The sequence below is a fragment of the Salvelinus alpinus genome, chromosome 37 (genome assembly GCF_045679555.1).
Source record: "Salvelinus alpinus chromosome 37, SLU_Salpinus.1, whole genome shotgun sequence".
Classification (NCBI taxonomy): domain Eukaryota; kingdom Metazoa; phylum Chordata; class Actinopteri; order Salmoniformes; family Salmonidae; genus Salvelinus; species Salvelinus alpinus.
The window spans coordinates 10,504,043-10,531,622 of record NC_092122.1 but is presented as its reverse complement, the minus strand read 5'-3'; the positions used below and the strand labels follow the sequence as shown (position 1 = coordinate 10,531,622).

At 43.4% G+C, this 27,580-nt stretch overlaps 2 protein-coding genes across 6 annotated transcripts in view; both read left to right on the top strand.

Annotated features, from left to right (window-relative positions):
- The window catches only part of LOC139565651 (scm-like with four MBT domains protein 2), a 65,693-nt gene extending 58,825 nt beyond the window's left edge, over positions 1-6,868 (top strand). For 2 of the 4 annotated variants that reach the window (XM_071386127.1, XM_071386126.1), the window contains 9 exons: positions 606-673; positions 1,332-1,471; positions 2,020-2,129; positions 2,261-2,436; positions 2,531-2,575; positions 2,727-2,887; positions 3,720-3,992; positions 4,200-4,328; positions 4,608-6,868. In XM_071386127.1, the coding sequence (XP_071242228.1) occupies positions 606-673; positions 1,332-1,471; positions 2,020-2,129; positions 2,261-2,436; positions 2,531-2,575; positions 2,727-2,887; positions 3,720-3,992; positions 4,200-4,328; positions 4,608-4,748 (1,243 nt within the window). In that variant the 3' untranslated portion in view covers positions 4,749-6,868. The remainder of the gene's footprint in view (positions 1-605; positions 674-1,331; positions 1,472-2,019; positions 2,130-2,260; positions 2,437-2,530; positions 2,576-2,726; positions 2,888-3,719; positions 3,993-4,199; positions 4,329-4,607) is intronic. The other 2 variants (XM_071386129.1, XM_071386128.1) reach the window with 1 other exon arrangement.
- A 12,857-nt stretch (positions 6,869-19,725) lies between these two features.
- The window catches only part of LOC139565834 (protein kinase C theta type-like), a 19,684-nt gene continuing 11,829 nt past the window's right edge, over positions 19,726-27,580 (top strand). The window contains exons 1-2 of one of the 2 annotated variants that reach the window (XM_071386438.1): positions 19,726-19,880; positions 25,525-26,027. In XM_071386438.1, the coding sequence (XP_071242539.1) occupies positions 25,910-26,027 (118 nt within the window). In that variant the 5' untranslated portion in view covers positions 19,726-19,880; positions 25,525-25,909. Of the gene's footprint in view, positions 19,881-24,858; positions 25,014-25,524; positions 26,028-27,580 lie in introns of those variants that run through there. The other variant, XM_071386439.1, reaches the window with a different exon arrangement.

The following is a 27,580-nucleotide window of genomic DNA, read 5'->3' as shown; positions in this document are numbered from 1 at the left end:
TAAAAGCCCCATCCAGCACTTTAACAGTTCCATCACACAGATTGCTATTCCACTCTAAAAACAAATCAATGCATTGCCAAGCCATGTCAGCAGCCATAGAAATGTATGGGCTATACTTTACAGTACAACCTCCTAGATGGAGAACACACTCAAGTAGATAGCCTTTAAAATCCTCGAGGCCCCTCTCTCTCAAACCATAGCCTTCCCCCCCGGAACAGTAGCTAGCTGTTCACTTGGAAATTGCCGTTTTTTTTTTCAGGGGACAGATTTATTATTTTGACAAATGACATGTTTCAGTCGCGGCTGGGAAACGCAGCTCTGAAGGATCAGGGTAGTGGTCGTTCAGAGACGACAAATGAGGCTTTCAGTAACACTTTGTCAACCTCTCTCGTCTAACCTCTTTTGCTATATCTCTCACCCAAGGGACTCATTCATCAATAGCCCTCATTCTTTTCCGTTGTTGTTCAGTTGTGTTAGGGGAAGGACATGTATCACACTCAGCTAAATCTGACAGGGTCTTAAATAGCTGTGTCTTTGATTGGACGACTTTGCTGTTCACTCGATTGATTGATTGGCTCATGGGTTGATTGATATTCCGTCTGTAGGTTGGCTCCGCCTCAACCCGTGGAGACAATCCCTCTCGACCTCTGCGAGCCCGTTGCCATGGACACAGGTAAACAAGATTCATAATTTAAATATGAGATTGTTTATTTACAGCTATTAATGAAAATGAGAGTTAATGATGATCATGATTAGCATGGAAAAGCCCTGTAGAGAGAGTGTGTGTGTGTGTGTGTGTGTGTGTGTGTGTGTGTGTGTGTGTGTGTGTGTGTGTGTGTGTGTGTGTGTGTGTGTGTGTGTGTGTGTGTGTGTGTGTGTGTGTGTGTGTGTGTGTGTGTGTGTGTGTGTGTGTGTGTGTGTGTGTGTGCGTTAGCCACACCTGTTTCAAAGCAGATTCATATTGATGAGCAAACAACATTCGTCTGTCTAACAGTTGCTCTTCACAATCACGGTTGGTACCTCATGGCTTGTCTCAGAAAAGTGTTGCGTTCGAACAAGCTTCTACATATCAATCAATATTACACTTCTGTTAGCACTCCTCTCAACATTTTACACAGCCAATGTTCTGTTTATTTAGTGGGGGTGGGGGGGGGGTGCATCACTATTGTGTCCATAAGAGACTCATGCCCTTCTAAGTTCTGTAAAAAAAAAATGGACTTCTATATAGTCTATCAAGAGATTGAACTTAATAGGCTGCCTGTCATTCTTATACCTGTCTGTCATTGGATGATTGTCTGATGTCCCATGATGCTTCTCTCTCTCCTCCCCAGGCTCAGCCAATGGGAGATACTGTTGTTCCAAGATCTATGTGAACCAACGCTGTTTCTCTGGCCCTTACCTGAACAAGGGGCGCATCGCTGAGTTGCCCCAGGCTGTAGGACCGGGGAAATGCACTCTGGTCCTCAAAGAGGTAGGTAGAGAAACATCAACATACTGGTTGCATCCAAATCTATTCCCACTACTGTTGACCAGAGTCCTATGGGATCAGAAAAACTAACAACAGACTCTGGAGGAGGTGGAGAGGCATATGCCTAATTAAAGGACCGGAGGGGGGAGGAGGGAAGGAGAGAGAGAAGGAAATGTCTTGTTAACCACCTGCAGTCTCTCAGCATCAGCTTCAGTTTAATTTGAACTGTCAGTCATTTCTGTTTACGCACACACACACACACACACACACACACACACACACACACACACACACACACACACACACACACACACACACACACACACACACACACACACACACACACACACACAGTAACTCAGCAAAAACAGCCTTTAATTTCCCTAGATACCCCCTAGTGTGAGTGTGTGAATGTGTGTTCATTTGAGTGTGTTTGTGTCCTACTGGTTTTAGTAGTTCTCTGGTTTTTGTGTCACGCTCACTTCACAACTAGGGAGAAAAAAATGACAATGTCTTGAAGAAAGTGTGTTCTCCTGTGTGTCTCCGTGCAGGTGCTGAGCATGCTAATCAATGCGGCCTACAAGCCTGGGCGTGTCCTGAGGGAACTACAGGATGTAGAAGAGCAGCACTGGGACTGCCACGAGGAGACCCTCAAAGCCAAGTGAGTCCCACCTGGAGGAGCTCGACCAGGATTGGAGCAACCATTAGGCTCCTGGTGACCATCCTGAGTGTAAGGTCATGTATGAACAATCCCGTTGGCCTGAGCTGACACTGTTTCTCTCCGCTCCTTAGATACAAAGGGAAGACGTATCGATCGTCCATCCGGATCGTGCGTCTGGCAGAGCAGATCCCAGACTTCTGTCGTAAAGTGTGTGTGAAGCTGCAGTGCTGTCCCAACCTCTTCAGCCCCGTCCAAGTCACAGACCAGTGTCCTGAGAACTGCTCTATGCAGACCAAGACCAAATATAGTGAGTGTGTGTGTGTGTGTGGTTACTCTACTTGTGTGTTCATGTGTGGGTTTCTGTTGATGGGAACTAAGATCAACTTCATATATGTTTGTAGGTTGGTGTGTGCGTGCGCGAACAAATACAGTAATTTTCTACAAGTGTGAGTTTGTGTGTCTGTCACAAAAAACACACACACACACACACACGAAAATACACACAGCCATTTGTTTGATTAAACCCCCTTTTAAATGAATAGCTAACCTGCGTCAGAATTGAGCCCATATGAACTGTGTTGAGTGTTGTGTCCCCAGCGTATTACTACGGTAAGAAGAAGAAGCTGTCTAAGCCGTTTGGAGGAGAGGAGAGTCTGGAGGCCAAACCCACACGACGCAGGAAGAAGAGGAAGGCCATCTTTGTCCAGAAGAAACGGCGCTCGTCTGCAGTGGACTACACTCCTGCAGGGTCACCACAGGTCTGACAGAGCTCTCCCTCTATTTCGGTCTGTCTGTCGCTCTCTCCATGTCTCTCTTTCTCTTGTGTATAAGAGTGAAGGCTGTGTTCCCCTCCCCCTCTCTTTTTCCTTTTCTTTCTTTCTCGCTCTCTCTGTGGGTCTCTCTTTCTCTCTCTTCATGTCTCTTTCTCTCCGTGTCTCTCTTTCTATCCGTGTCTCTCTCTATCCGCGTCTCTCTCTCTTTCTCTCCGTGTCTCTCTCTCTTTCTCTCCGTGTCTCTCTCTCTTTCTCTTCGTGTCTCTCTCTCTTTCTCTCCGTGTCTCTCTCTCTTTCTCTCCGTGTCTCTCTCTCTTTCTCTCCGTGTCTCTCTCTCTCTGTGTGTCTCTCTCTCTTTCTCTCTTTGTCTCTCTTTCTGTCTGTGTGTCTCTCTCTCTCTTTGTCTCTCTCTGTGTGTCTCTCTTTCTCTCTGTGTCTCTGTGTCTCTCTCTCTTTGTCTGTGTCTCTCTTTCTCTCTTTGTCTCTCTCTTTCTCTCTGTGTCTCTCTCTCTCTGTCTCTCTCTGTCTCTCTGTCTCTCTCTGTCTGTGTCTCTCTTTCTCTCTGTCTCTCTCTCTCTGTCTCTCTCTCTCTCTTTGTCTCTCTCTGTGTGTGTCTCTGTGTCTCTCTCTCTTTGTCTGTGTCTCTCTTTCTCTGTGTCTCTTTCTCTCTGTCTCTGTGTGTCTCTCTTTCTCTCTCTCTCTTCGTGTGTCTCTTCTCTCTCTCGTCTCTTTCTCTCTCTTCTTGTGTGTATTTCTTTCTATTACATAATGGACTTGATTGTCACTGCACTAAGATTGACCCTATAACTCCCAACAGGACAGTGATGAAGACGAGGATGAAGATGATCTTATGTTGCAGTCGGGCAGTGAAGAAGGCACCAGCTCTGAGCCGCGCGAGGACCACATAGACACGTCCTCTGTGGAGGTGGCTAACAGCCGGCCGCGGCGCGCCGTGACGCTACGCAGGGCCACCCATACCGGCATAGCTTCGGGCAGCCGTGAGGGTCCTGAAAGCAGGAGGCGGAGCACTCGGTCCCTGTCATATAACCAGGGGAACAAGTACCACCCACCCAAGAGACAGGAGATGCAGGTGAGAGCAAATGCTACACGCAGAGACACACACATACACAGACCCACAATAATGAAGATGTGATTTAGTATTTGATGGGTTCTTTGCCTCCCTGGTGGCCGGGTGGCCCAGATATGGTCAGTGAATGGCATCCTGATGTCATATCCAGTCGATAAAGGTCCTGTATGTAGATTGATCTTTGTGGCCATGTGTCCTGTGGTCCTGCAGGTGGAGTGTAGTGAGGCGGAGTGTCAGCTGGTGCTGGAGAGGAACCCTCTGGAGTGGTCCGTAGAAGACGTGGTCACGTTCATCACCTCCACCGACTGTGCTGCTCTCGCCAACATCTTCCAGGAGCAGGTACACACACACACTGTGCACACACTCTGAAATACATGCAGACACACACCTCCCCAATTCAACACACTTTCTCGTTTGATGTACAGACTCTCTCTTCACATTATCATTGACATCGTCATCCTTTCCTCTGTCTCTCTGTCCTTATTCTCTGACTCTCTGTCTCTCTGTCCTTATTCTCTGTCTCTGTCCTTATTCTCTATCTCTGTCTCTGTCTCTCTGTCCTTATTCTCTGTCTCTCTGTCCTTATTCTCTGTCTCTCTGTCCTTATTGTCTCTGCAGGACATAGATGGCCAGGCATTGTTGTTGCTGACCCTGCCCACAGTCCAGGAGTGTATGGAGTTGAAGCTGGGTCCAGCCATCAAGCTGTGTCACCAGATAGAGAGGGTCAAGGTGGCCTTCTATGCCCAGTACGCCAACTGATCCTGGGCATCTCACCTGGCACCTTTTACCCTGTAGAGCACAAGCTGTCTGGAGACACCCCGCCCAGTACACCTTCATCTGAGGAAGAGGAGGAGAGATGATTTCGCTTAATGCCAAGTCTGGGATTACCTGGTCTGGAAAGCTGGGAGGAAAGTGGGAAAACTGGTAATGCTGTCGCTTAGGAATTCCTCAATTCTGGACAAGGATTACCTGGCCACTTTTCCGTGGATTACTGATGTCACATAGAGAAGGAAGTGACGTCAGAGGAAGTAGAGGAGGAGCTACCCACATACGGAGCTCAGGACGTCATCTGCGACAACAGGCAGAGATGGGTTTGAAGGTTCAGAGTTCCATAGTATTGTGTGGAAGGATCAGTCAACTGTGAATGGTTGAGTACGATACATATGAGTCAATCCATATGGAATACAGATCTGTGAAGAAACTGATCGAAATTGAGGATTATTTTCTTGGAAAATCTTATTTTTTTACATGCTGTTTCAGACTAATGGCCCTGGCAGTGTTTAAGTTATGAACAAATGTTATTAAATATTTGTTCAATGTTTTCCCTCTTTGTTATATTTAAGTAAATTAGCTTAATATATTTCATTAACGAAAATCGGTTAGTAACCTACAATATATTTGCAATATTTATTGTATTCCTTATTGAATAGATATCATATCTTATTCGGATGTAAGAAAAATATATTTAGAGAGAGTTGATAGGCTATTGAAATGTCCAAGTCTTTGGGTTCAAATATGTATTTAAGGTTGTTCATGAGTTATTCCAGTCAATAGTAATTTAGTCCTGTTAATAAATGATCCGTTTTTTCTTGTGTGCATAGGGACATAGTAGGTCCACTGCATTTTCTCATTAAGTTTGTAAAAAATCCTGGTAACACTTTATTTGAATGGTCCATCTGCAGATGCTCTACAGGCTATCAGTAACATTTCAACTAACTGTCTACTAGCCCTAACCTAACCCTTATTCTAAACCTTACCCTAACCGTAACCTTAGCAAGCAGTTGCTTATCAACAGATGGTCAGTTGCTTATCAACAGATGGTCAGTTGCTTATCAACAGATGGTCAGTTGCTTATCAACAGATGGTCAGTTGCTTATCAACAGATGGTCAGTTGCTTATCAACAGATGGTCAGTTGCTTATCAACAGATAGTCAGTTGCTTATCAACAGATAGTCTGTTGCTAGTATCTACAATGTGGCCAAAGTCCTGAAATAGCTTTTTACCCTTTTCACTTTTTAAGAAGTTGTTTTCACAATCATGTAAACAGTCATGTCAAATACATTGTATCCATCTATGCAAAATGCGGTGCAGATATTTTTGATAAGTGTTGATAAGAAAATACATTTCTACTGATTTTGTAATGACGTTTTGTTTTCTAGTTTTTATAGAGATGAATAATTCATCAAAGTGTTTTTTTAAACCATGTATGAACTCACAGGAGGGTAGGCCTGAATGAACTACGTAGGTAGTCATAACCATTCCATTACTGATTTGGATTTCATTGTGTTTCTTCATGCAGGCAGTGACTAATAGCCTGTTGTATTTCCAAGACTGTAACATGTTCTTAATGTAATATACATTTAATTTAATACAGACAGTACATATTCAGATGAGAGTATTTCACAGCAGCAAGGCGAGTCGTGCTTCACCAATTTTCTGTTACTGCACAGTTGAATTCATTTAACAGCACATACACCAACTCTAACACTTTCGATTGAGCCAGTCTGAAAAGTGTTTTAATCAACTGCTACCTAAAATGGTTGCCTGGCAACACAATTTCTAACGTCTGTTTTGCATGATTTTTTTCCCGTTTCCCAGCTGTATCTGAAAACAAACTGGATACATTTTGATTGCAGAGGAGTAAACAACCATTTAACTGTTTGTTTTTTTTAAAGCCATTTTTTAAATATTTTTTATCTCATGTACAAGTGGCAATTTCAGACAATCTTCTGAAGTCAGTCGATGATTTTAATGTATTCAAACAGTGAATGTAATAGTAAATCTTTTGTTAACACAATAGCCCAATATTATGAGTAAGAGCTGGCAACCGCAGACGAATACAATATTTTGTCATATCTTTTAAAAGAGTTCGATCCTTACCGTGTCTTGTAGTCCCTTAATTTTTTGGGGCAAGTGTTGAGAGGCCTGTCACTTAAGATGGAGGGTTGTGATTGGATATGGTCCCAGGTTAGTGGATCCTGTTAAGACCTACATAACTCCATTCATATAGAGCAGTAGTACTGTGTGTCAGGACAGCTGTGATAGACTGTACAGGCCCAGGAAACAGCACGTAGAGGAAGAAGAGTTAACCATGTGTGTTTGTGGTTAACCACCTCTCTGTGCTCTCGCACTACAGCACTCCCATTGCAGCAGGCCTGGGTCACGACAGCACTGGTCTGGTCGTTCAGAGAGAAAGATAAAGACAGAGAGACAACAATCAAGTTAGAAAATGATTAGGCTATACCGTTTTCACTAATTGTCTTGGTTAATATACACACTCACTCACACACACCACGTTGACACTCGCACACAAAACCCAAACACATTCACATGAACGACAAACGCCCACACACGCGCGTGTGCAGACCGACACAACACAAACATACATACATACAGTTGAGGTCGAAAGTTTACATACACTTAGGTTGGAGTCATTAAAACTCGTTTTTCAACCACTCCACAAATGTCTTGTTAACAAACTATAGTTTTGACAAGCCGGTTAAGACATCTACTTTGTGCATGACACAAGTACATTTTTACAACAATTGTTTACAGACAGATTATTTCACTTATAACTCACAGTATCACAATTCCAGTGGGTCAGAAGTTTACATGCACTAAGTTGACTGCCTTTAAACAGGTTGGAAAATTCCGAAAAGAAAATTCATTGCATTAGATGCTTCTGATAGGCTAATTGACATCATTTGTTTCAATTTCAGGTGTACCAGTTGATGTATGTCAAGGCCAACCTTCAAACTCAGTGCCTCTTTGCTTGACATCATGGAAAAATCTAAAGAAATCAGCCAAAACCTCAGATTTTTTTGTTGTTCACCTCCACAAGTCTGCCTCATCCTTGGGAACAATTTCCAAACGCCTGAAGGTACCACGTTCATCTGTACAAACAATAGTACGCAAGTATAAACACCATGGGACCACACAGCTGTCATACCGCTCAGGAAGGAGAGGCGTTCTGTCTCCTAGAGATGAACGTACTTTGGTGCGAAAAGTGCAAATCAATCCCAGAACAACAGCAAAGGACCTTATGAAGATGCTGGAGGAAACAGGTACAAAAGTATCTATATCCACAGTAAAACGAGTCCTATATCGACATAACCTGAAAGGCCGCTCAGCAAGGAAGAAGCCACTGCTCCGGGGGTGGCAGCATCATGTTGTGGAGGCGCTTTTCTGCAGGAGGGACTGGTGCACTTCACAAATAAATGACATCATGAGGAATGAAAATTATGTGGATATATTGAAGCAACATCTCAAGACATCAGTCAGGAAGTTAAAGCTTGGTCGCAAATGGGTCTTCCAAATGGACAATGACCCCAAGCATACTTCCAAAGTTGTGGGAAAATGGCTTAAGGACAACAAAGTCAAGGTATTAGAATGGCCATCACAAAGCCCTGACCTCAATCCTATAGAAAATGTGTGGGCAGAACTGAAAAAGCGTGTCCGAGCAAGGAGGCCTACAAACCTGACTCAGTTACACCAGCTCTGTCAGGAGGAATGGGCCAAAATTCACCCAACTTATTGTGGGAAGTTTGTGGAAGGCTACGCGAAACGTTTGATCCAAGTTAAACAATTTAAAGGCAATGCTACCAAATACAAATTGAGTGTATATAAATTTCTGACCCACTGGGAATGTGATGAAAGAAATAAAAGCTGAAAGAAATCATTCTCTCTACTATTATTCTGACATTTCACATTCTTAAAATAAAGTGTTGATCCTAACTGACCTAAGACAGGGAATTCTTACTAGGAGTAAATGTCAGGAATTATGAAAAACTGAGTTTAAATGTATTTGGCTAAGGTGTATGTAAACGTCCGACTTCAACTGTACATACATACACATTACACACTCGCGCACACACACAGTTTTACACATAATTTGCTGCTGCTACTCTGTTCTTTATTTGTCTCTTATCATCTATCCTGATGCCTAGTCACTTTACCCTGCCTTCATGTACATGCACTATATAAACCAAAGTATCTGGATACCCCTTTAAATTAGTGGATTCAGATATTTCAGTCACACCAGTTGTTGACAGGTGTATAAGATCGAGAACAGTCATACAATCTCCATAGACAAACATTGGCAGTAGAATGGCCTTACTGAAGAGCTCAGTGATGGTCAACGTGCCACCGTCATAGATGCCATCTTTCCAACAAGTCAGTTTGTAGAATTTCTGCCCTGCTAGAGATGCCCCAGTCAACTGTAAGTGCAGTTATTGTGAAGTGGAAACGTCTAGGATCTAGGCTCAGCCACAAAGTGGTAGGCCAGACAAGCACACAGAACAGGACCACCGAGTGCTGATGCGCTTAGCTCGTATAAATCATCTGTCCTTGGTTGCAACACTCACTACAGAGTTTCAAACTGCCTCTTGAAGCAACGTCAGCACAATAACTGTTAGTCGAGAGCTTCATGAAATGGGTTTCCATGGCCGAGCAGCCGCACACAAGCCTAAGCTCACCATGCGCAATGCCAAGCATTGGAGTGGTGTAAAGCTCGCCGCCATTGAACTCTTGAGCAGTGGAAACGCGTTCTCTGGAGGGATGAATCGCGCTTTACCGTCTGGCAATCCGACGGACGAATCTGGGATTGGCGGATGCCAAGAGAACGCTACCTGCCCCAATGCATAGTGCCAACTGTAAAGTTTGGTGGGGGAGGAATAATGATCTGTGGCTGTTTTCATGATTCAGGCTAGGCCCCTTTGTTCCAGTGAAGGGAAATCTTAACACTACAGCATACAATAACACTCTAGACGATTCTGTGCTTCCAACTTTGTGGCAACAGTTTGGGGAAGGCCCTTTCCTGTTTCAGCATGACAATGCCCCCATGAACAAAGCGAGGTCCGTACAAAAATGGTTTGTCGAACTTGACTGGCCTGTACAGTGCCCTGACGTCAACCCCATCTAACACCTTTGGGATGAATTGGAACGCCGACTGCGAGCCAGGCCTAATTGTCCAACATCAGTGCCCGACCTCTCTAATGCTCTTGTGGCTGAATAGAAGCAAGTGCTGGAAGCAATGTTCCAACATCTAAACTCTGCGTCATTGTATGCAAGCATTTCACAGTAAAGTCTACACCAGTTGTATTCTGCGCATGTGCCAAATACAATTTGATTTGTTTTGATTGAATAAACTTAAGTATTTAGTCAAATACACACTTCAATAAAGGAGCTGAAGTAAAGTATGTTTCCAGAGGGAATATACTTTGTACATTACAGTAGTTGATAAAAAACATCATCATTCAAATGAACCTTGTCTTCCATTAATTGTCTGTCACGAAGCCATTTGATAAACAAGTAGTTTAAGCAGACAGATATGAAGTGGCGCTGTGGGTGCGTCCTCATTCGGAAAGGATTCACTATTGATTAAGGTTTATCTGTGTGGAATGACTGTGTATCTATAGCATCACAACTCTGTGTAACCAGCCAAACAATTTCCTCTCTATTCTTCATTATTCATAAGTCATCTGTACTGCCCGTGGGACCAAATCACCATCTGCTCCTCTCCCATTTCCATATGCCTTTACAAAGTGAAGGATAAATCTGAAATGGGAAAAACAGACAGAGAAAGAGAGAGGTGGAGAGATAGAATATGAATCTTTTTCTGGACCCCCTCATCTCTCTCTCAAAGATAATGAATTCACTGATGTTATCTTTGGGGGAATGGATGAAATGATAAACATTGAAATAAATTGCTCCTTTGAAAAATAATCAGCAGTGACACACAACAGGAGTGTGTTAGAGGGGGAGGGAGGTGTGGGGGGTGGGGGTAAAAAATAGAAAAAGCCATCCGTGGATTTGAATTTCACTGCTTGTTTTTAGGCTTTCATACCAAATAGAATGCATTAAATGCATTAAAATGGTAGGAAATTATTTTTAAAAGAATTATATTCTCAAATGATATGCACTGTCTACATGTACTGTTTCTTCAAGATGTTGTATCCAATCATGCTGTCGGTAAGCCTTTGATTTCCTTTATCATTTATTAATGCGCCGCTGACTGCCAACCAGCCAAGCAAAGCTAGCAGAGAAAAAAAGAGACGAGTCGTGAGCCTCTTGAGGCAAAGAATACATCACTCCATTATGAGAAATATCAAGCGCATCTTTCCTCAGCTCTAACAATAAGACTGAAGGTGAGTTCGAACCAAATCATACACGGAGAAGGCCAAGGAGGCTTCAAACTCAATACAATGGAACCCAGTGGAGAAGGACAGTGGAGGGCAAACTCTTCATACAGGCACAACCAGACAGAGTGAGCAGATCTTATATCTGCACCACATATAGGACAGCTAGCTAAAGCTACAAGTAATGAACACAACTAAACTACAGCTCCACTAGGAGGTCAACTTCAGCTATTGGGGACTCTCTTTAACTACCCGTCACAGAGATCCAATTCAAGACTATGGGTGACACCCAAATGGCACCCTATTCCCCAAATGGCACCCTATTCCCCACTTTTTACCGGAGCCATGGGTAGTGCATTATAAAGTAGTGCACTACATTGGGAAAAAGGGTGCCATTTCAGACCTATGAGTGAGATTTATTCCCTGTTGTTCTGATAAAGGGATGTTGTTGTGTGGTCTGTTAAAACCTCCCTAAGAGGACTATCTGTCAGTAGCAGGCCTAATGTGAGATGGAGGGGGTCTGTTGAAGGTTTTTTGTCCGTCTCTCTAAGGTCATAGTGTTCATGGTGATCACTAAGGCTTCACGCTGCGTCAGTGAAATTCAAAGCCTGCAAGACTGAGAGCTGACAGGACATTACAGAGCGTCTACTCTTCTTTTCTCCTCTCTTCCTCTACTCTATCTCATCCCCCTCTCCCACGTTCCATTTTGAACCTATTTCCCTCTCATGCTGCTCAGTATTGTATCCTATTGGAGTGATCAGCCCAGATGGTTAACACAAGACATGTTCTAATTATCATGCTCCATTTCTGTGTGTGCCGGTGCGTACCTACAGTACATAGAGTACCAGTCAAAAGTTTGGACACACCTACTCATTCCAGGGTTCTTCTTTATTTGTACTATTTTGTACATTGTAGAATAATAGTGATGACATCAAAACTATGAAATACATGATATGGAATCATGTAGCAACCAGTGTTAAACAAATCAAAATATATTTTATATTTGAGATTCTTCAAAGTAGCCACCCTTTGCCTTGATGACAGCATTGCACAATTTTGGCATTCTATAAACTAGCTTCATGAGGTAGTCACCTGGAAAGCGTTTCAATTAACAGGTGTGCCTTGTTAAAAGTTAATTTGTGGAATTTCTTTCCTTCTTTAATGCGTTTGAGCCAATCAGTTGTGTTATGACAAGGTAGGGGGGTTTATAGAAGATAGCCCTATTTGGTAAAAGACCAAATCTATATTATGGCAAGAACAGCTCAAATAAGCAAAGAGAAACGGCAGTCCATCATTACTTTAAGACATGAAGGTCAGTCAATGCGGAAAATTCCAAGAACTTTGTTTCTTCAAGTGCAGTGGCAAAAACCAGTTTATTAGAGTTACCTGCACCTCAGATTGCAGCCCAAATAAATGCTTCACAGAGGTAACAGACACATCTCAACATCAACTGTTCAGAGGAGATTGCGTGAATCAGGCCTTGTTTGAATTGCTGCCAAAAAAACACTACTAAAGGACACCAATAATAAGAAGAGACTTGCTTGGGCCAAGAAACACGAGCAATGGACATTAGACATCAGTGTGCATAGCATCAATGCTATGCAGACAACACACAATTAATCTTCTCCTTTCCCCCTTCTGATAACCAGGTGGCGAATCGCATCTCTGCATGTCTGGCAGACATATCAGTGTGGATGACGGATCACCACCTCAAGCTGAACCTCGGCAAGACGGAGCTGCTCTTCCTCCCGGGGAAGGACTGCCCGTTCCATGATCTCGCCATCACGGTTGACAACTCCATTGTGTCCTCCTCCCAGAGTGCTAAGAACCTTGGCGTGATCCTGGACAACACGCTGTCGTTCTCAACTAACATCAAGGCGGTGACCCGTTCCTGTAGGTTCATGCTCTACAACATTCGCAGAGTACAACCCTGCCTCACACAGGAAGCGGCGCAGGTCCTAATCCAGGCACTTGTCATCTCCCGTCTGGACTACTGCAACTCGCTGTTGGCTGGGCTCCCTGCCTGTGCCATTAAACCCCTACAACTCATCCAGAACGCCGCAGCCCGTCTGGTGTTCAACCTTCCCAAGTTCTCTCACGTCACCCTGCTCCTCCGCTCTCTCCACTGGCTTCCAGTTGAAGCTCGCATCCGCTACAAGACCATGGTGCTTGCCTACGGAGCTGTGAGGGGAACGGCACCTCCGTACCTTCAGGCTCTGATCAGGCCCTACACCCAAACAAGGGCACTGCGTTCATCCACCTCTGGCCTGCTCGCCTCCTTACCTCTGAGGAAGTACAGTTCCCGCTCAGCCCAGTCAAAACTGTTCGCTGCTCTGGCACCCCAATGGTGGAACAAACTCCCTCACGACGCCAGGTCAGCGGAGTCAATCACCACCTTCCGGAGACACCTGAAACCCCACCTCTTTAAGGAATACCTAGGATAGGATAAAGTAATCCTTCTAACCCCCCCCCCTTAAAAGAGTTAGATGCACTATTGTAAAGTGGTTGTTCCACTGGATATCATAAGGTGAATGCACCAATTTGTAAGTCGCTCTGGATAAGAGCGTCTGCTAAATGACTTAAATGTAATGTAAATGTAAATTAGACGGTGGAAATCTGTCCTTTGGTCTGATGAGTCCAAATTTGAGATTTTTGGTTCCAACGGCCGTGTCTATGTGAGACACAGAGTAGATGAACGGATGATCTCCACATGTGTGGTTCCCACCGTGAAGGATGGAGGAGGAGGTGTTATGGTGACACTGTCTGTGATTTATTTAGAATTCAAGGCACACTTAACCAGCATGGCTACCACAGCATTCTGCAGCGATATGCCATCCCATCTGGTTTGTGCTTAGTGGGACTATCATTTGTTTTTCAACAGTACAATGACCCAAAACACACCTCCAGGCTGTGTAAGGGCTATTTCACCAAAGAGAGTGATGGAGTGCAGCATCAGATGACCTCGCCTCCACAAACACCCAACCTCAACCCAATTGAGATGGTTTGGGAAGAGTTGGACCGCAGAGTGAAGGAAAAGCAGCCAACAAGTGCTCAGCATATGTGGGAACTACTTCAAGACTGTTGGATAAAGCATTCCTCATGAAGCTGGTTGAGAGAATGTCAAGAGTGTGCAAAGCTGTCATCAAGGCAAAGGGTGGCAAAATATATATTGAATACACTTTTTTGGTTACTTTGTGATTTCATATGGGTTATTTCATAGTTTGATGTCTTCACTATTATTCTACAATGTAGAAAATAGTACAAATAAAGAAAAACCCTTGAATGAGTAGGTGTGTCCAAACTTTTGACTTTTACTGAAAGTAAGTGTGTAACTTCTCATTCCACGTGGAAAATGACAGCAGTGAAAGCACTTCATTGGTATGTCTTTGCTCATAGGCAACATAGTTGATAGATGTTTCCCTGAAGTCGAAGGTCGCGGTTTGTTTTCTCTGTAGTTGCTGAATCATTTCCTTGCTTGTCTATCTCTCTCTGTTCTCGCTGTGCATCTCTTTGTAGGTCTGTGGGTCGCAGCTTTCAGTTTTATTTTTTGTATTTTTGGGGGAACTCAGTCTGGGTCTCATTTTACTGTTGAGAGTTAGAATACTAGAATACACAAGGTGCAGTTTCAAAATGTGGTTGTGTATCAGCAGTTTCTCTCTTGTTAAATGCCACTCACTGACAGTCTCTCAATTAGCCCCATGTCAGTTAAAACTCTTTAGATTGGATTCATTAGTGTAGTTAGTCTAACCAGCTAACTAAACGTAGTAATCATGACCAAATTACTGACCGGGAACACAGCGCATGTGCCAAGCAAGGGGCATTGACCTCCAGGGGTCCCCCATTGATTTTGTTAGTCACTCTCACTCAGATATCATACTAACATGGTGTAAGTCATGACAAAATGTGTAGAATTACAGGAAATTAGCTTTTAAAACTGCTAATTTCAGCTAACAGATTCCGCTGTACGTTGAATTATAGATTTTAATCCCGTTGATTAAATGTGTAGCGGCTATTTGTATAGCTAATAGGCTGTGTGTCTGTAGATGGACTGAGGTAAATGAAGCTACAGCAGCCAAGGTAATAATGGCTGGGGTCATTTATGCTTGTTTTTGTTCTTCTCCAAATAGCACTTTAGTGTTTTAAAATTGTATTAGAGGAGTGTCCCTGGTTACTAGAGGAGTGCCCCTGGTTACTAGAGGAGAGTCCCTGGTTACTAGAGGAGAGCCCCTGGTTACTAGAGGAGTGCCCCTGGATACTAGAGGAGTGCCCCTGGTTACTAGAGGAGAGCCCCTGGTTACCAGAGGAGTGCCCCTGAATACTAGAGGAGAGTCCCTGGTTACTAGAGGAGTGTCCCTGGTTACTAGAGGAGAGCCCCTGGTTACCAGAGGAGTGCCCCTGAATACTAGAGGAGAGTCCCTGGTTACTAGAGGAGAGCCACTGGTTACTAGAGGAGAGCCACTGGTTACTAGAGGAGTGCCCCTGGTTACTAGAGGAGAGTCCCTGGTTACTAGAGGAGAGTCCCTGGATACTAAAGGAGTGCCCCTGGATACTAGAGGAGTGCCCCTGGTTACTAGAGGAGAGCCCCTGGTTACTAGAGGAGTGCCCCTGGATACTAGAGGAGAGTCCCTGGTTACTAGAGGAGTGCCCCTGGTTACTAGAGGAACTCCCCTGGTTACTAGAGGAACTCCCCTGGTTACTAGAGGAATGCCCCTGTTTACTAGAGGAGTGCACCTGGTTACTAGAGGAATTTCCCTGGTTACTAGAGGAACTCCCCTGATTACTAGAGGAATGCCCCTGTTTACTAGAGGAGTGCACCTGGTTACTAGAGGAACTCCCCTGGATACTAGAGGAACTCCCCTGGTTACTAGAGGAACTCCCCTGGTTACTAGAGGAATGCCCCTGTTTACTAGAGGAGTGCCCCTGGTTACTAGAGGCTTTACAGGGGTTCTGCTATAGAGGGCTTACTATTATATCAGAAATTCCCAATATTCCCAGGTTTTCCAGAAACCTACTTGGAGGATTCTGGATTTCCTGCTTATTCCCTCCATATTCTGGAATTTTTCCAACCAAGTTTTCTGGAAAACCAGGGAATTTGGGGATATTTACCTGATTTTGGAATATTTACCTGATTTTGGGATATTTACCTGATTTTGGAATATTTACCTGATTTTGGGATATTTACCTGATTTTGGGATATTTACTTGATTTTGGGATATTTACCTGATTTTGGGATATTTACCTGATTTTGGCATATTTACCTGATTTTGGGATATTTACTTGATTTTGGGATAGTTACCTGATTTTGGGATATTTACCTGATTTTGCGATATTTTCCTTGATTTTGGGATATTTATCTCATTTTGGGATATTTACTTGATTTTGGGATAGTTACTTGATTTTGGGATATTTACCTGATTTTGGGATATTTACCTGATTTTGGGATATTTACTTGATTTTGGGATAGTTACCTGATTTTGAGATATTTACCTGATTTTGGGATATTTACCAGATTTGTGAAACCCTAATTGTGGATGGGGGAGATGTTTATGTGTGTACTATATGTGTGTATGTGGTGGGGAATGTGTGTGTGTGTGTGAGGGTATGTATGTGTGCTTGCGTGCGTGTGCATGTGTGTGTGTAGTATGTGTGTATGGGGGTGGGGTAGTATGGGGGAGAATGTGTGTCGGAATTTCTTAGGATTCATACAGCTGCTGGGTGGCTGCTGGGCTGGTTTCCATGGCAACGTGTGTAAAAGAGGTACAGGCTAGCTCCCTCTGTACCATATCTGTGAGCCGTACAAAGGAACCACACTTTGAAATCACACACATTCCCCTCTCCTCTCTCTCTCTCTGTCTCTCTCTCTATCTCTCTAGCTATATATATTTTCCTCTTGCTCTCTCTCCCCTCCCCTCTCCCTTTCTTTCTTTCTTTCTTTCTTTCTTTCTTTCTTTCTTTCTTTCTTTCTTTCTTTCTTTCTTTCTTTCTTTCTTTCTCTCTCTCTCTCTCTCTCTCTCTCTCTCTCTCTCTCTCTCTCTCTCTCTCTCTCTCTCTCTCTCTCTCTCTCTCTCTCTCTCTCTCTCTCTCTCTCTCTCTCTCTCTCTCTCTCTCTCTCTCTCTCTCTCTGTCCTCCACCATCTAACCATCCTTACTCTCCTCATGTCGATAATATAGCTTTATCGTACATCATCTCTTTGGCCATTCATTCACATACTCAGAGAGATTTGCACAGATGAAAGAGTTGCCCCATTATAGGTTCATGTTAATAAGTGCAGTTTGGTGTGAGGCTTTGCTTGAGAGATTCTGAAGATACCATTTATTCATATTATTCATTTTTATTTATACCATTTACAAATTCAATGTATCATTAAACAGGAAAAGGATTGAGGAGTTTTATGCTATCTTGTCAACTAAATCCATATGTAACGTAACTCTGGCTGCTTAATTTAGCTGGAAACTAAGACGTTGATGGTGTAGGGAGTTCTAGGGGTTTAACACACCTGGGTCACTAGCAAACAGGATTCCTGGCAATGCAAAATAGATTCCCCCAGATATAGGCTACTGCAGAAGAGCAGAGAAAGACAGAGAGAGATGGGGGGGACAGAAAACAGAAAACTTAAAACATGCTTTCCTCTTTCAGTGGAACAGAATCTACTGAATCTCTTGGATTTTATTAGATTAATTTAATAATGAATCAATGTTTTTTTCCAAGAGGTTACGCCATCGTAAATAAAAAAGAAAAGAGAAATTAAAAAGAAATGATGACGTTGTAAAATGGCATAGGTCTACCTCTTAGAAAAAGAGTCTCCAAAAGGGTTATTCGGCAGTCCCCTAGGAAAACTATTTTTGGTTCCAGGTAGAACCCTTTTTGGTTCTCGGTAGAACCATTTTGCATTCCATGTAGAACTATCTGTAGAAAGGGTTGTACAAGAAACCCGAAAGGGTTCTACCTGGAACCCAAAAATAGTTATTCAAAGGGTTCTCCTATGGGGACATCTGATAAACCCTTTTATGTTCTAGATACAGTAGCACCTTTTTTTCTAAGAGTGTACTGTTAATATCATGTCTAACAGTAAGGGGCATTGACTACCAGTGTAGAGCAGAATTATTCAAAGATCATTATCTTTTTTTTTCTCCAAAGAATCTATCTCTTGTTTACCACAGAAAAATGGAACGAGAGAGAGAAATTTCCCATAGAGTACGTCATAGGAAATTAAAAAGAAAAGGGATATGACATTGTGAAGAGTTTTCATAACAATAGCATGACTAACGAACAACAGAAGAAATGAATATGAAACTGCCCGCGCAGTACTGTGTTTAAGCATGGCACTGGCTGTAGTAGGGGAATTACAGCCCAGCCTGGCTATCTCTCCTATCTCCGGACTCAGAGACTGACTGGGCTGAACACGCAGGCTGGAGAGAGTGGGTGAGGATTAGACGCACATTGCACAAGCGCTGGGTTTCCAGACTAACAGGCACCTACTAGGTGGAAGACAACTAACAGTCGTTTTTTACCAGTGATAGAATAGCCTTCTTTCAAGTGTTTTTGTAAAGTAAAAGACAACATTGAAATATATCTAAAACCTCATATTTACACCCCCCCATAACTCCCAGTCCACACCCACATGGCTAAGTATCTGCATCCAGATACTAGGCATTGTGGATAACGTGTTGTGCTTTCGCCAGACACACCATTTACTCCATAGTCAAGTGTCGCCATCTAGTGGATGCAGCCGACATGCTCGATATGAGTTGAATTAATAGAATTGCAACTGGGATGGGAACTGAGCAGCTCAACAGCTGCGGGACAGCTGGATTATCGTCCATCTTCCAATGACCCTTTACTGTTTAACCTTTTCTGGCGTGATAGCCTACCCCTGGTTTTCGGGAATTTTACTATCCAATTATAAACTGATCAACGGGGTATAGTTTCTACAAACACTGGTAGTAAATATTACGAGCCAGAGTTGGGAGCGTTCAAAATCTGAAAAGATATTCAACCATAGATAGCTGTCAGAGAAGCTCATAGATCACTGCACCTGTACATAGCCCACCTGTAATTAGCCCATCCAACTACCTCATCCCCATACTGTTATCTATTTTATTTATTTTGCTCCTTTGCACCCCAGTATCTCTACTTGTACATTCATCTTCTGCACATCTATCACTCCAGTGTTTAATTGCTATATTGTAATTATTTCACCACTATGGCCTATTTATTGCCTTACCTCCGTTATCCTACCTCATTTGCACACACTGTATATATACTTTTTCTATTGTGTTATTGACTGTACACTTGTTTATTCCATGTGTAACTCTGTGTTGTTGTTTGTGTCGCACTGCTTTGCTTTATCTTGGCCAGGTCGCAGTTGTAAATGAGAACTTGTTCTCAACTAGCCTACCTGGTTAAATAAAGGTGAAATATATATTTAAAAAATAAATGCATTGCAGAGATCCATTCCAGCCTACCTATGCTTTGCACACCAGTAATACCACTTCACTCCACAGGAGGGCAGCATTGAATTCTTCATTAATTGATCCGATTTATAGTAAAGGGGCGTTACCTTGATGTCTGCGGTAGTGCTGCTGGTGCTAAAATAGAAGTGCACTTATTCTGATAGGTTATCATTGGTGCCTCCGCAAGGCCACTTCGACACAGTTATTACAAAACTCTGAAGCAGCAAGATGGACATTAGCTTTAAATGAACCGCAACACCAAATAAGTTGTGTTTTGGAGTTTGTAGTTTGACCTTTAAAGGTAGGCATGCATTTATTCCGTTATGCCTATTCATCATTTGCATATTGACACATTTCCAGTCTGTAACAGAAGAACATTGTATATTTATTTAGATTTATTTGGGTATTTTGATCATTCCACTAGTCTGAAATATAGGCTACTGCATAAATGCATAAAATACACCAAAGACTTCAAAAGGAGGTAGGCCAACGGTAGAGAACGATGAATGAAATATGAAGGACATGCTGCAACGTAGCCTAATATGCATATGTGTGGAGTAGAATTAGTTAAGATTAGTAGCCTACCATGAACACTTATTTGCTGACATCATTGTCGTGTTTCATGTATTCTGTGCTGCAAGACTTACTGTGTTTATAAATGTCAGCCAGGAATGAGTTAAGTAGTTGTACTTATGGACAAAGCTCTAGTTGTTTTTACTTGTACCCCATTGATGTGATCACTCAATGTTATTATGATGCACACCTCAAGGGTTGACGCTACACTCTTAGAAAAAAAGGTTCCAAAAGGTTATTTGGCCGTCCCCATTGCAAAGCCTTTTTTGGTTCCAGTTAGAACTATTTTGGTTCCAGGTAGAACTCTTTTTCGGTTCCATGTAGAACCCTCTCTGTAAAGGGTTCTACATGAAACTCAAAGGGGATCTATCTGGAACTAAAAAGGGTTCTTCAAATGGTTTTCCTATGGGGACAGCCGCAGAACCCTTTTAGGTTCTAGATAGCACCTTGTTGTAATTCCTTTCAAAGGGATTTTGTGGAAACAGAGGCAAATCACTTTGCTCTTATTTTCCCCTTTGGTCTCATAACACTCTACCCACCAGCCACTACTTAAGTGCCTTGTCGAACCTTCACATGTTCGAGGACCTCTACAGATGTCACACACATGAGTACTTGTCAATTACAACAAAGGGAAGTTCTTCAAAGACTACACACACACACACACACACACACACACACACACACACACACACACACACACACACACACACACACACACACACACACACACACACACACACACACACACACTCCTCTCTGATGGTGTAGTCTACAGAAGAAGGTTTGATGGGAGGCTCTTTGACCCTCATGAAAGGTCCACTAAAGGTCAAACTGAGGAAAAAGTTGTTCATATGGCGATGGTCATTGTGTTTGATCTCCAGTCTGTGTGTGTGTGTGTGTGTGTGTGTGTGTGTGTGTGTGTGTGTGTGTGTGTGTGTGTGTGTGTGTGTGTGTGTGTGTGTGTGTGTGTGTGTGTGTGTGTGTGTGTGTGTGTGTGTGTGTGTGTGTGTGTTTGAAGTGGGGACGTCAGGATGAAAGAGATCGCTAGCCTTTCATGAGGGTTTGTGGGGAGACATACACATACTACAGTAAGTTGAGTAGTTGAGGGAAACAGTATTGAAAGAGTTCAGGTTGGGTCAAACGTCTATGACCCTTAAGGTGTCCACAGAGCATCATAACCAACACATAACTATACAGGACATGAAGTGATTGTGTTTACAACAGAAATACTGGGGTTGCTGATCTGATGTAAGAACCTCTGGGTGTAACAAGGACCATTGTTGTTGTTCCAGCATAAATACATGGGAATTAGGGCCACTTATAACACAGTAGAGAGAGAGAGAGAGGGAGAGATTATTTTGGAACTTGTGAGTGTAATATTTACTGTTCACTTTTTATTGTTTATTTCACTTTTTTTATCCATTTCAGTTGCTTTGGCAATTAAGCCCCTTGAATTGAAAGAGAGAGAGAGAGAGAGAGAGAGAGAGAGAGAGAGAGAGAGAGAGAGAGAGAGAGAGAGAGAGAGAGAGAGAGAGAGAGAGAGAGAGAGAGAGAGAGAGAGAGAGAGAGAGAGAGAGAGAGAGAGAGAGAGAGAGAGAGAGAGAGAGAGAGATTATTTTGGAACTTGTGAGTGTAATATTTACTGTTCACTTTTTATTGTTTATTTCACTTTTGTTTATCCATTTCACTTGCTTTGGCAATAAAGCCCCTTGAATTGAAAGAGAGAGAGAGAGAGAGAGAGAGATTATTTTGGAACTTGTGAGTGTAATATTTACTGTTCACTTTTTATTGTTTATTTCACTTTTGTTTATCCATTTCACTTGCTTTGGCAATGTAAACATATGTTTCCGATGCCAATAAAGACCCTTGAATTGAATTGCGAGAGAGAGAGAGAGAGAGAGAGAGAGAGAGAGAGAGAGAGAGAGAGAGAGAGAGAGAGAGAGAGAGAGAGAGAGAGAGAGAGAGAGAGAGAGAGAGAGAGAGAGAGAGAGAGAGAGAGAGAGAGAGAGAGAGAGAGAGAGAGAGAGAGAGAGAGAGAGAGGCTCTGTTCACATACACAAACAGACCCCACAGAGCCCCAGGACAGCAACACAATTAGACCCAACCAAATCATGAGAAAACAAAAAGATAATTAGTTGACACATTGGAAAGAATTAACAAAAAAACAGAGCAAACTAGAATGCTATTTGGCCCTAAACAGAGAGTACACAGTGGCAGAATACCTGACCACTGTGACTGAACCAAACTTAAGGAAAGCTTTGACTATGTACAGACTCAGTGAGCATAACCTTGCTATTGAGAAAGGCCGCCGTAGGCAGACATGGCTCTCAACAGAAGACAGGCTATGTGCACACTGCCCACAAAAGGAGTTGGAAACTGAGCTGCGCTTCCTAACCTCCTGCCAAATGTATGACCATATTAGAGACACATATTTCCCTCAGATTACACAGATCCACAAAAAATTTGAAAACAACACCCATTTTGATAAACTCCCATATCTACTGGGTGAAATACCAGTGTTCCATCACAGCAGCAAGATGTGTGACCTGTTGCCACAAGAAAAGGGCAACCAGTGAAGAACAAACACCATTGTAAATACAACCCATATTTATGTTGATTGATTTTCCCTTTTGTACTTTAACCATTTGCACATTGTTACAACACTGTATATATACATAATATGACATTTGTAATGTCTTTATTCTTTTTAAACTTCTGTGATTGTAATGTTTACTGTTAATTTTTATTGTTTATTTCACTTTTGTATATTATCTACTTCACTTGCTTTGGCAATGTTAACATATGTTTCCCATGCAATAAAGCCCCTTGAATTTAATTTAATTTAATTGAGAGAGAGAGAGAGAGCGACAGAGAGAGAGACAGAGTGGGAGAGAGAGAGACCCACATGTGTAATTTCACAGAACCAAGCTCAGAGACAGGAAGTGTGGCTAACGAGTTAGACTACAGGAAGTCCCATCATGTTAACGAGAGCTTTATGTAACATTCAGAGAGGTGTGGGTGCTAAAGAGAGCTGCAAGGAGCTTGGTGCTGCAGAAGCACAGTTTGGGAGGTTTGGATGTGTGTGTGTGTGTGTCAATGTGTTATGAATTTTATGAATAATGACTAAATGATGTATACATTTAACATAGAACTATAACTAACATAATTCTACCCTGTCTCTGTATAATGATAAATAATGTTTGTCCATAAGAAAGAGGGACTGTTAGCAGGCAAGGAGCTGTGGCAGACAACTTGTGACCACTGTGAAACTGATAACAGAGAAGGAAGTCTCCCCACCCAGGGAGGGGAGAAACCTTGGGCTTGTAGTAGATTGTATAACAGGTGGCAGGCAATGTATGAGTAGGAGAAGACTTGTGAACTATATTGTCATTGTCTGAGAGGAGGAGGGACATTTATGACAAAATGAAAGGTATATAAACCAATGTACAGGAAATGATAAGCAGAGCTCTCGTAAATAAACCTGCTGACTATTGTAGACTGGCCTCTGTCTATTTCATTTCAACAAGAACCTTACAAAATCTTTATTTAAAAAAAAAAATGTAATTGAATTTTACCCCCTTTTTATGGTATCCAATTGTTAGTCGTTACTATCTCGTCTCATCGCTACAACTCCCGTACGGGCTCGGGAGAGACGAAGGTCGAAAGCCATGCGTCCTCCGAAACACAACCCAACCAAGCCGCACTGCTTCTTAACACAGCCGCACCAATGTGTCGGAGGAAACACTGTGCACCTGGCGACCTGGTTAGCGTGCACTGCACCTGGCCCGCCACAGGAGTCGCTAGTGCGCAATGAGACAAGGATATCCCTACCAGCCAAACTCTCCCTAACCCAGACAACGCTGGGCCAATTGTGCATCGCCCCACGGACCTCCCGGTTGTGGCCAGCTGCGACAGAGCCTGGGCGTGAACCCAGAGTGTCTGGTGGCACAGGTGGTGCCCTAGACCACTGCGCCACCCGGGAGGCCCACCTTACAAATTCTTGGTAACAACCCGAGTAGTTTAATTGAAGTTCAGTTTATGAACATTGAGAACAAAATTCTCTTAACACAATGCTTGTTAATTGACTGAGCACTTTATATTGTTGTATGCTATTATAGAATAGTTCCCGAGAACAGAAGAGGTTTGTATCTATCCTGTAGCACAACTGAACTTTGTGTGTATATCAATAGTTGTGTTTTTTCTTATGTACAGTAGCATATGGGGATGTGTGACACTTACTCCTCAGCCGGAAGTGTCGCCACTTGCGCCGACTGGTTAGTCAGGAGGGCAGTCACGTGTGCTAGCAAGGCAGAGGTCCTAGGTTCGAGACTCGGTGTGAGACGAATCAGGAGGAAGCAGGCAGCGTGACGTCCGTTACATTTAGTTGTTGCTCTGTTGGTCCTTCTGCACAAATCACACCTGTCAACAGAAGTAATGGTGACATCACACACAGCATTTGGCAACGCGTGCGTGGGTATGGGGGGTTTACGGGAGGTATGTTTGTGGGTGACCCAGGCCCGGGTTGGGCTGTAACTGCTGGAAGTTCTTCCCTGCGTATTCCCGATCAGAGTTTAGCATTACACATCTATTAATAGGGCCTTCCCAGTCTCCTCTCTGACACTGAGGCTGACACACAGCTCTCTGACAACCTGGCCTCAAATATCACTCTGACGCTCAGTCTCTTTCTCCTCCATCAGCACTGCCACCTAGCTAACCACAGACAGCTCACTGGTGTTGGGAGCACCGCAGCTTAGAGCTAGCTGGTAGCACCTGAGTTGTGCAGTGACTGATACTCAGGGATTATACTGGACTCCAAGGTGCCTGGGGAAATAGGCTAGCTGAGGTTTACTAGCCCCTGGAGGTATGAGCTGTTTTGGATACCCAGAGAGTGCTGGTTTGTTTAGTCTTCAGTGCTAAATATATGGTGTTTTGCTTTAGGTACTAAGAGGGCTGATTAGTTTGTTTGTAATGTAAACAAGGGGTACTGGTTTGTATTTGTTTGGTGTACTATGTACTGGTCTGGTGGAATTCATTCTAGAGAATTGGTAACTAATGCTGACTTGTGACTTGTCTCTCATCCTCTCTCTGTCTCTCTCTCTTTCTCTCTCTCCCTCTCTCTCTCTTCATCTCTCTCCCTCTCTCTCTCACTCTCTCTCTCCATCCATTTCTGTCTCTCTCTCTCTCTCTCCTGCGCTCTCTCTTTCTCTCTCGCGCTCTCTCTCCCTTTCTCTCTCTTGCTCTCTCCCTCTCCCTTTCTCTCTTTTTCTCCCCCTCTCTCTCTCTCTCTCCCTCTCCCTTTCTCTCTCTTCCTTCCTTTCTCTCTCTCTCTCTCTCTCTCTCTCTCTCTCTCTCCCTCTCTCTTCCTTTCTCAGGGTGACGGACAGCTCTTATCAGTACCAGAGGAGCGAGGCGTCAAGGGCGGAACTGTCGCTGCGAGCCAAAGAGCCCTCCTCTCCTCTCTCTCCCTCTCTCTTTTTCCCTCCCACCCCCGCCAACCCATCTCTCATCTGGAGGAAAAGGCCAGTCAGCGCGTGGGGCCTGTGCCAGAGAGGGGGGTAACATCCACACAAAGACTACTCTCCCCAAAACAACACTAACACTATCTGCGAAGAGAAGGACTAACTGAAACACAACTCTCCACTGTGAGGATCACCGTTTCCGTGGCGAGGGAGGTTCTCTGAAGGTTTTCTGGAGGTTGTGTGACCATTGAGTTGAGGTTTTTGTCTGGAGGTCAGTGAGTGAGTGGTACCTGCAGCCATGTCTCCGTTCCTGCGTATCGGCTTCTCCAGCTTCGAGATGGACCCAGGTCTGGCCTACCATGAAGAGGTGATCAACCCGTACTGTGCTGTCTACATGAAGGAGGCTATAGACACAGGTCAGTTGGAGCGTGTGTGTGTCTGTCTCCGAGAGATGTGATGGGGAAACATGGGAACCTCTATCATTTTCTGTAGGACTGTTGTCTCGCATGGGCTGCAAGTGAGGGAAGAAGTTGTGCCCAGTGAGTATGTCCTTGTTTACTTCATCTACAGTGTCTATGCATTAAAGAGGGCAGATATATTTATAGACAGACATTTAATAGAACAGACCTTTCTTCTCCAGGGGTTCCATTAGTGTAAATGGGCTTATGATTCATGTCAGTATTACCTCTAAATAGCAATACTTCGGAGTGCTAATGGACAGTTCTGTTTCCTTGCTGACTATATTTAACCGTTGGTAAAGAGGACAGTTACAGGGCTAAAAACAGAGAGAGACGTGGGGAGGAAAGAGGAATCTACGTTGTTTTCTCCCATTTCTTTCTCACTTCAACCACAGAGCTGTTCTGGTAGCTGGACAGAGATAGAGTGGTAGAGAAACGCTGTGTGTGTGTGTGTGTGTGTGTGTGTGTGTGTGTGTGTGTGTGTGTGTGTGTGTGTGTGTGTGTGTGTGTGTGTGTGTGTGTGTGTGTCTGCGTGTGTGTCTGCGTGTGTGTCTGCGTGTGTGTCTGCGTGTGTGTGTGCGGGATGTGCGTGGGTGTCTTAGCTCACAGGAAGACCTGTGTTATTCAGTTTCATTTTAGGTCAGTTTTTACTGCTTTTGGTCAGTTTGTACTGCAGTTTGTACTGCTTTTGGTCAGTTTGTACTGCAGTTTGTACTGCTTTTGGTCAGTTTGTACTGCAGTTTGTACTGCTTTTGGTCAGTTTGTACTTTGGTCAGTTTATACTGCAGTTTGTACTGCTTTTTGGTCAGTTTGTACTGCAGTTTGTACTGCTTTTTGGTCAGTTTATACTGCAGTCTGTACTGCTTTTTGGTCAGTTTGTACTGCAGCTTGTACTGTTTTTTGGTCAGTTTACTGCAGTTTGTACTGCTTTTGGTCAGTTTGTACTGCAGTTTGTACTGCTTTTGGTCAGTTTGTACTTTGGTCAGTTTATACTGCAGTTTGTACTGCTTTTTGGTCAGTTTGTACTGCAGTTTGTACTGCTTTTTGGTCAGTTTATACTGCAGTCTGTACTGCTTTTTGGTCAGTTTGTACTGCAGTTTGTACTGCTTTTTGCAATGACATCAAAAGGCCCAGATGATAGTAAATAGCAGTACAGTATGAGGTTAGGCACCAATATTCCACTGTTGGTGTAGCCTACAAGCAGCTGCAAACTGATTGCATTCAGTTGTGCCAATAGAGCGCTTGGAAATTGAACGGAACACCTTACTGAGGAGGAGTGTTTCGGGTCTGGAGTCAGAGTATTTTAAGGGAGTCCTTACTACCGAGCTGTGACTGGCTCAGACTCGTTTCTTAACTCCACTATGGCTGAAGCACCTAACAGAAAAATGAAAGCAACACCTCAGTCAAATGTCACTTAACCACTACAGAGAGAAAAACAAAGGAACTGATCGTAACTTGGGCTGACAAAAGCCCACTCAGAGCTGTGTGGGACTTCTAAAGCAAAACGTATC